The sequence below is a fragment of the Montipora foliosa genome, chromosome 9 (assembly GCF_036669935.1).
Source record: "Montipora foliosa isolate CH-2021 chromosome 9, ASM3666993v2, whole genome shotgun sequence".
Taxonomy (NCBI): Eukaryota; Metazoa; Cnidaria; class Anthozoa; order Scleractinia; family Acroporidae; genus Montipora; species Montipora foliosa.
Window position 1 is genome coordinate 46,545,110 of NC_090877.1, and position 9,219 is coordinate 46,554,328.

At 40.9% G+C, this 9,219-nt stretch overlaps 1 protein-coding gene across 1 annotated transcript; it reads right to left on the bottom strand.

Annotated features, from left to right (window-relative positions):
- Positions 1-9,206, bottom strand: LOC137972044 (arylsulfatase B-like). Its single transcript, XM_068818849.1, has 9 exons — positions 9,089-9,206; positions 7,863-8,078; positions 6,822-6,981; positions 6,631-6,743; positions 5,587-5,736; positions 4,631-4,882; positions 3,661-3,805; positions 3,039-3,314; positions 1-1,616 (listed from the first exon to the last, which is right to left on the bottom strand). Exons 2-9 carry the CDS (start codon positions 7,962-7,964, stop codon positions 1,234-1,236), a joined length of 1,581 nt encoding a protein of 526 aa, XP_068674950.1. The 5' UTR covers positions 7,965-8,078; positions 9,089-9,206; the 3' UTR covers positions 1-1,233.
- Positions 9,207-9,219: the final 13 nt, after the last annotated feature.

Sequence of the window (9,219 nt, forward strand, 5' to 3'; positions counted from 1 at the left end):
CTGCACAAAGGACATCAATTGTTAACATTCAAGAAAATCCTACAAAAGTAAAAGTGAAGTAAAGCAACCATATTTAACGTCGATAACTCGTAACAGCAATTCAACTGATAAACCTGAGGTCGAAGCTGCGCTCATTTTACTCCCCCCTCTCCATCAGTGTTCCGTTTTAAGGGTATTTCAAGCTACTTGAGCTACACTGAAAGGAAAGAAGTTGAAACAAGGATGCGAGATCCGGGAATCGAACTCGGGTTCTCTGCACCAAAGCCGCGCACTAACCGACTGTGCCATCCCTGTTCCTCAAAGTTTTATTAGTTTCGCAATTCATGCACGCGCTGCAGGCCTACAATCTTTCAATCACTCACTCACTCACTCACTCACTCAGACAGCCCCGATGACAATGGATACTGCACTTACAGTGCACTACCCACAAAAATTCAGGTGACTTCAACAGGATACGAACTCATGACCTGTGCGATGCCGGTGCAATGCTCTACCACTGAACTGAGCTTTGAATCCACTCAGCTGGGAGCGGGTCAATTTGTTGGGCTCATTTGTTGCCGTGAAAGGAATGAGTGAAAGAAATGTATGTTTGAACTTCCGGAGATCTTAGTTAATGCATGGAGATGGTTATGAAACTGGACAAGTTCCTTTGTTTCATGCTTTTGTCCGTATTTTTGGCCTTGACCCTGCACAAAACACACCTTTTTTCGAGAAGATGACCAATCAAATCCTTCGATTAAATTATGCGCAACTAATTTGCGAACCCGTGCGAAGCGAAAACAAAAGATTGTGCAGGGTCACGGTCAATTCAACATCGATTGCAACAACATTGTTCTCGCTTTTGAAAGTTCTAAGGTTTCATAACCAGTCCCTCGATTAACTATGCGGAGATCAAGATAGAAGTGATTCTCTACCTATTTTCTCCTGTTTGGGACCAATCCTTTGCGTCTGACCCTCTGCGTTTGGCCTTACGGAAAAACTCGGTGAACTGAATCTCCGAAATAAAAACATGTTCCCAGCTTTTCCTATGATGTTTACTTCCAAGGATTTTTTCTGCAATTACTTATATTACTCTCATAATATTATTCCTCTCTTTACCAGAAGCTCAATATTCAGCTCAACTACTAGCGCAGGTATAGATCCCAAGTAAAGGAAAAATCACCTTTCCTTCTTATCTACGCATTGTACACTATGGTCTCTTATTTAACGATAACTGCAGAAACAAGAAAAGTACTAGTCACAGTTGTCATTCGGTGTCTCATCACACCAAGCCGTCCACAAGCCATTATGGTACTTGGGGTCGGCTTTGTCGTCATACGGTTTATTCCTTATGGGAACCATCGTCTTCTTGTACTTCTCCAACAACTGTAGCATCATGTCAAGCACTTTTTTCTCTTGGTCGGCAACGTTACTATGTTCACATGGATCCTCCTCTATGTTAAACAAGCAAGGTCCATCCTTTTGGCTGCACTCTGCTCGTTTGGCTGGGGGAGGTGGGCACGTGACTACGGCGTTTTTCAAAGTGGGAAGAGCGTTTTCTGAGAGGTTCAATCGACGAGATGGATTTTCTTCGAACCCTGGAGGAGGATACCAACCATCACGATCGGGACCGTAGCCTGGAAGAGATAAACACAGACCTCCATTTACTATTACAATACAGACATCGCATGTCGCGTTTAGAAACCTTTCCGTGCTCTGTACATCTTCACATAGCCGTTACCTCGTTTACGGTTCTAGCCTGTTTACCCAAAGTTGAGCCAACGCCTCAACGGTGTTAGTTTCAGAAGGCGCGAAAACGAGGCTTTCGGGTCGAAACAAGAATTTCTTGTCGAAGGATTGTGTGATTTCTTGATTCTTGACTGTTTTCTTCGCTTTTTTTTTCGAGTAATTTGAAGTTTGTCTGGTCTAATTTTATCGTGGGAAGTATGGCAAGGCACTGTATAGCATATGGATGTGTTAACCGAAGTAACAAGTTACAACCCCGAATGTACGAATCTATCGAGGGCAGCTTCCATTCAACAACTGTAGTTCTCTTCTTCTGAGAAAAACGTGAATGCTGGATAGGAACTCGTTGCTTTTTTTCGTATTTCGCGCGCTAAATCTCTTACTCTTCGCTATATCTGATCGATTGTTGACTCGAAAGCCTCGCTTCCGCGCGCTCTGAAACGGAAAGCGCTCAAACATGGGCTCAACTGTAATAAAAGCCATTGGTCAAGTCCCTATCAGCGTCAGAACAGTACTTATTTTTAAAGCAAGTTTTGCGGGAAAATAAACAATATACCAACTAGGCTAACTTAATGTTGTACCTAATAGGCCAAGTTCGATATATCAATATTCAGGCGTGGCTACGAGGCTTTATGGTCAAATTTCACGGTTCGTTTCTATTTTCTTTGTCTCACAAGTCTCAAGGGAGATTTCTAAACAAAACAATATTCAAATTTAACCACAAAGCCTCGTAGCCATGTGTGAATATTGATATATCGAACGTGGCCTATTCAAACTCTTTGCGAATAAAACGTTTTGTCCCACGTATTTCCATATCATTTAAATATGAATGCTACATTATAATGCAAATACAAATATACGAAGAATCTCAACCCCTGGAGATTTGACTTGGGTGCAACATTTGGTCTATTGTTTACTTTCCCTCAAAACTTGGTGTAAAAATAGACACTTTTCTGATACTGATTGGGACAAACCTGATACCAGATTCTCACTCTTGGGAAATGGACTCTTGGCCTAACTTGATTAAATTTGACACGAACTTTGACAACGAAGCCCATAAGCTCCTCTTGGCATACTAAAAATCCGTGCTATTTCAAAATCGATTATAACTGATTTTAAAAAGCTGTTGCAATGGACTCCCAGAGAACCAGATTTAAAAGTACAAAGGGTAATCTAAAAGCCGTTTTTGAAGCAAATGACAGTCACTCGGACTAAATAGTACAGTCTCTTACAGATTCACCAGGCCTCGATGGAAAATTCGCACCTTGACTTAGAGTCATTAAAAATAGAGGTAAAACCAATTAACATCATACTCGTATTCACTACAAGTTTCCACTGCTGGTAACGAAGAGCGGCTGCCCAATCAACAGGGTCAATGTTATGCACCAGTTCCTTCCTTGGCGAGGCTGATCCCAGCGACAGCGTGGTCCACATATCAACACCGTCCAAATCAGCGAGCTCAGTTGTGTTCCCTCCTGCGCACCCATACAAGGTGGGAACCCAATCGCTAAGGTGCATAAGGTCCATGCTCACGCGGCCTTTTGATTTTAAGAGAGGACTGTGGACAAACGCCGTTCCTCGCACACCACCTGTGATGAGAGAGAGATTTCCTTAAAAGTTATACTAACGATTTTTATTTTGTCACATTTGTCAACTCATCACCCAAGACACACGAAGTTATCCGAAAGCCATTTAGCAAACTACATGTATTCGCCCCAGTTTTCGTGCGGTTCTTTGCGACAATAAAAGGCAAAGTGACGTATTACGAGACACTTCCGGCATAAAGATGGAGAAGTTGGGGAGGTCCAAATCCTCGAAGAGGAGAGGAGACGTGGTTACAGATGAATGGCATAAGGTTAAAATATTCTGGAAAAAATGTTACACACAGAGTCAGCTCTTTCTGAGGAAATCTTTTCTCACCAAAATTATACTGACCTTCCCATAAAGTGTACTTTGTTCCCCTAAGTGGATAATTGCATGCTGTATTCCGACTCACGCCATTGGCTGGACCGCCATTATCTGCAGTAAACACTATAATGGAGTTTTGGTACATCCCCTTAGCTTCGAGAGCTGCAAGGACCTATTAAGGAAGTTTAAAAGTATAATATACATGAATGGCAAAATAAAGTCGGAGCGGTTGTTGATACCAGATTTAAGAGCGGTCCGCTATAATCAGCCAGCACTTGCCAAAAGAGTCAAGCCTCATTACTTTTTAATCATTCTTTCTCCTTTCCCTTGAGCCGGGTGTGAATAATTCAAATCAATTGATTGGTAATAAAGTCGTTATCATTAAGAGGAGTGGGGTGGGACACTTTTTGCTCAAGGTGTAAGATTGCGCTTGCGTCCACATTATTGTGTTATTGTTTCAAAACGCATAATTTTTGATGCCCCGACGAGGATGCACATAAACTTGGTAACACTGCAGATGTAGTGTGTGGATAGGCAAAAACGTAAAATGTTGAAAACGATTACCTAGGCTAAAAGGCTAGATAAGTTTTGACATTGTATTTGTGCGGATAGGTGAAAACAGAGACTTGAAGGGCGCAAAGACACCGAAGAGAATTCTTTAAACAGTTTTAAAGTCGTTTTTGAGAGTTTAGTATCCCCGATAGGTTGAAAAAGTGCAATAAACGAGTGTGGATATTTTGCTTCATTTTCGCCAAGATGACAACAATAATAGGCCATTTCCGAGTTCAGGTCTGCCTCCTCTTCAAAGCGAGTCTAAGTGCGAAGTTTTTGTTGTGAAAATTAGTTTTCATTCATATGTAAAGTAGAACTAATTACCATCACAAAAACTTCGCACTTAGACTCGCTTTGAAGAGGAGGCAGACATGAACTCGGAAGTGGCCTATTGTGCAAAAGCATCAGTGAATAATGCCTCGTTTCAACACTTCATACAGCTTACCTTCCCGACGGATTGGTCCAGCGCGGTATCCGTTGCAGCAAAAATTCGGCGTTTTTCATCCTGAATACTGTCTTTAAACTTGTTAATCAAATCTTTAGGAGCTTGCAAAGGATCGTGTTCTAGAGCACTATGAACAGCTTCATGAGCCAGATACAGGAACAGTGGCTTTGATGAGTTGTGTGAATTGATAACATTTAATGCCTGCTCCGTGAAAAGGTGAGTTCGATAGTTTCCCCATTGATTATAAACTGGCTAGAAAAGAGAGGGGGTCAAGAATAAGAAAGATCATCCACTCTTCAGTCGGAACTTTGAAGTGGACATGAACGGTACGACAGTCGCAATAGGCCATTTCCGAGTTCATGTCTGCCTCCTATTCAAAGCGAGTCTAAGTGCGAAGTTTTTCTTATGATTTCAACTAAGTTTCATTCATATATAAAGCAGAACTAATTCCAGTTACCATGACAAAAACTTCGCACTTAGGACTCGCTTTGAAGAGGAGGCGGACATGAACTCGGAAATGTCGTAATCGTTCGTTTCATCTCATTTTCAAGTGGATAACTGTGCGAACAGCTTTTGGCTTTGGGCCACGATTTCGCTTTGAGATCGCAGTTTAGATCTCCTGAATAAAATACACCAAAGTACCTCGCCGCCTTCTTTTTGACCATAGTTCATTGCTCTAAACTGGATCAAGCCTCCTTACCTTGAGGTCACCGAGTAGTTGGTGCTCAAGAGGGGCAATGAAGATAAATATCTCACTCTATTGACGAAGGATGGAAACAAAAGGAAAATGTCGAAACGTGTAGGGCTACAGATGGATCCTAAAAACTACCGTCAACCTTCTGACTGGTAGTTGGGATGCTCTGCCAATGAGATGTAAGAGACTCGTGTCATTCGAAAGGTTAGCCAATGACACTGACCGACTGATCAATAATTGTCTCCTTGGGTTTGGATTTTACCTGCGTGCCATTTCTTAGGTCCAATCCCCAGCCATCAGGCTCTTGCTCTGAGTGGTCCCAGTAGTCGCCAGCTCCAAGCCAATAACCGAAGAATGAGTCAAACCCCCGCTTGGTCGGTGTGTAGGCGTATTTGTAGAATCCAAGATGCCACTGCAATAAAAACGTTTCTTTAAATTGAAGAGTTGCGAATAAAAGGTATCAACGAAAAAGGAATAAATATAGAAAGAGAAGGCAGAAAGGAAAGAAAGATATCGATAAATGCGTGGATAAGGCGAGGCAGGGTGCGGACAAAAGAAAGTAAATAAAGGGAGAACAAATGGATGCATGGGTGTGGGAAGAGGTAAACGAAAAGTGATGAAAGGGAAGGAGGGTAGGTAAAGGAAGAAAAAGAAGGGCGGAAAAACAAAGGCAGACAGAAACAATTGGAAAAGGCTATAAGAAGATAAGCAGTAGATGGCTGTGTTTGAAAAGTAAGCACAGCCAATCTTACTGTACATTGTACTTAAACCTCTAAACGAGTGGATGTTCGAGTTGATTGTGAAGAACAGCCGTTTTGCGAATTATCGGAACAGATTATTCATTGATCCTTTCGGGAAAGGAACGGCAGACTGTGTGCATATTTCGTCAAACAGAGCTACTCGCACTTGATATCCGACTCGCCTTTTCCACGCATGTACAAAAGACAAGTGCGCTTTGCTCGGCCAATTTATTTTTCGAGAGATCAGTCAAACAACAAGCTCATTATTTTTCTCGACTCGAAACTTGGAAGACTCAACTCGCGAGTCGCGACTCGATTTTCGAAATTTTCGAGGATCGAGAATCGAGCCTCGAGTTAAGTTTCGTTACTCGCAAGTGACCGTCAACTTACTTTGAGCGGTCCCGTACATGTAAGAGATGGAAAATAAGGAAAACGTAATAATAATGGTATTTGCTAATAAACAGTGCAGTGCAGAAGCTGCCTAATACGAAAAAGTAGAGGATGAATTTAACAATTACTTTTGACAGTCTTGATGGGCTCAATTAGATGATTTGAAGGAAGATTACCTTGCCAACCGCATGAGTGGCATAGCCCAGTTCCTTGAGGTACTGAGGAAGCAATTTCTCATCCAGACCTAAGCCGAAAGGTTGTCCAGCCATGAGTACACTGTGTTGCATGCCTGAAAAGAAAGGGAAAACAAAAGTATAATGCTAATGCAACCAGAATGCTGACTTTGAAGAAAAATAAGTTCAGTTACCTGTGTGTATTGGGTATTTCCCAGTCATTATTGCACTGCGACTGGGTGAACAGATTGGTGACACATAGTAGTTGTTCAAAATGACACCACCATTTGCCAGCTTATCAATATTAGTTGTTGGAATTTGCTTGGATCCATGAAAACTCACATCATCCCATCCCTTATAAGAAAAAAAAAAGAGTTAATAAACTCATGTTTGTAAATCAAAGATTAAATTTATGGCAAACTGATGGTCAGTCCAAGAAAAAATGGAAAAAAATGGCAATGTTACAGTCGAAGGGAAGCAGTTGGTTTAGCAGAATGGCAAGAATGCATGTCATCTTCGACCTGGCATGAGCTGGGTTTCTTCCCTGCCATCATGTTAAAGCTGGTGTTTGACACTTGCAGACTGCAGACCTCAGACTAACCCTAAATCACAGTTATTGAAAGCTAGCCGTTTTAAAAACAATGGGTGCCTAGACTTAAATACTGTTTATCATTGCTATTTGTAGGCAGTCTGCAGTCTGCACTCTTCAGTTTCCATACACCTAAGTCCTTGTTAAAACACAGATCTTGCAGGTTGCAGATTAAGTTGCAGATTTAGGACTTTTTCATTTGCTTCGTTCCTGGACTCTTTCAAGTCAGAATGTTGGTTCAGTTTGCTACATGTTCTCTAGTCCTATCTGAAAATTCTTTATCATGGCTGTTAGCCTGTATTCAAAAGTTAGCAAACTGAAGCATGAATGTCAGTTCTCAATGCAAAGACATTATTTTGTTGATAGTTGTTTTGGGAAAGAAAAAAATAAAATTATTGTGTCCATGACATCTTGCAGGGGCTCAACATATTAATTTTTGCAAACCTTGGATTCCTTCGTTGATATACAGTACATAAGAAAGATGATGATTATGATGATGATGATGATGGTGATGATTGTTATTGTTTTTGTCCAATAAAGCAGGTCAAATTCAATAGTACTAGAAAAATGTATAACTTATAATATTTCCATAGCCAACCCAGCTTGAATAGGTAGCTTTATACTGACTAATTGAAAAAATGCTTACTAAATCATCTGCAACAATAAATATGATGTGTGGCTGGTTGGAGCTTACGCCTTCGGCAAAATACTCTAGGGACAGTAAGACCAGGCACACAATCTTCCACATTATCTTGTCAAACAACAAGCAATTTACAAGTCCCCAATGATTTTCAAGGTTGAGATGTCAATGCTAGAAAAACAAAAACTGTTTGGGGAAAATGCAGATTTCTTGAAAGGATTTCTGGAAGAAAAAAAAGTCAAAGACAGTGGGGTTAAACCGCGATTTACCTCTCACTGCACTATAATCAACTAAGTGTTGGACTACGACTACTAATTTCGAAAGGTCATCTTTAACCATTAAGCATTTTAATTTTATAATTAAATAGGATGGGATGGGGAGGTAACTGGTTACTACTACATGTAATATACATTTAGAGGATTGCTTCCCTGGGAGGAGGGGGACTCCCATATGGAACAGACAGGGATGCTCGTTGGAAATTTTGAATTTAACCCCTAAAGGAGACCATCTGGGCATGGCTCAAGCTTTTTGTGACCAATAAAGGAGGGCGTGGCTTAAGGAAATTTTGACCCCTAAAAACAAGTTAAAAAGAAAATTTGACTTCTGCTTCTCTTCGCATAATTCTGTGTTTCTTCGTGGAACCCTAAACAAGACCTTGGCGGCTTAAAATATTGGCGCTTTGCCCGCAACATCCTAAGTGAGACCAAAATCCAAAATTTACACCCCTAAGCGTGACGACGAGCATCCCAGTCTGTTTCATATGGGAGACTTAACTACAGAGTTTCTCAGTACAGGTTAACAATATTATTTTGATAGATTATAAACCTGTCCAGCCCAGAATAACACTTTTAGTCCTGAGTTCTCCACGAAGAGTATTTCATTTTCCCTTTGATATAGTGGGTAATAATTACGTATTACAAGAAGGTTCGCGAGATGCCACGCGTGGGTGAGTGGGTGTTTCTCTTGCGTGTACGTTTGTTCCCATGGACATTTAATATACGCTATTTAAAACAGCGTGTTTAAAATGGCAAACTATTGAATGAAAGAAATTCTCCATTAATAAAAGCCAAGGGATAAATTTCATTATACTGACAGCACCGCTCATTCGCAAATCAATCAGTGGGAAATAAGTCCGTCTTGTGCTTCAGCCGAAATGAAGCCAAGTTCCGAAGACAACTTTCACGAGGTACTCTCAACAAAGTTGACCGAGGCTGCAAATCAAATATGATTACCTCAATTTGCCAGATGTTTGCAGAAAATCCCCAACATGGCAGCTATGATGTTTCAATCTAACGCCTAAGTAAAATCATGTGACAGTCACCAACAACACAAAATTTACTCTCAAATGAAATTACAGTCTACT

What these genes read in the sequence shown, in the direction of transcription:
- LOC137972044 (XM_068818849.1), bottom strand. Translation starts at nt 7,964, where the DNA reads ATGTGGAAGATTGTGTGCCTGGTCTTACTGTCCCTAGAGTATTTTGCC. An exon ending in TTATTGTTGCAGATGATTTA is followed by an intron (nt 6,982 to 7,862) that starts GTAAGCATTTTT and finishes TTTTCTTATAAG; the next exon opens with GGATGGGATGATGTGAGTTT. An exon ending in AAAGTACACTTTATGGGAAG is followed by an intron (nt 3,315 to 3,660) that starts GTCAGTATAATT and finishes CTCTCATCACAG; the next exon opens with GTGGTGTGCGAGGAACGGCG.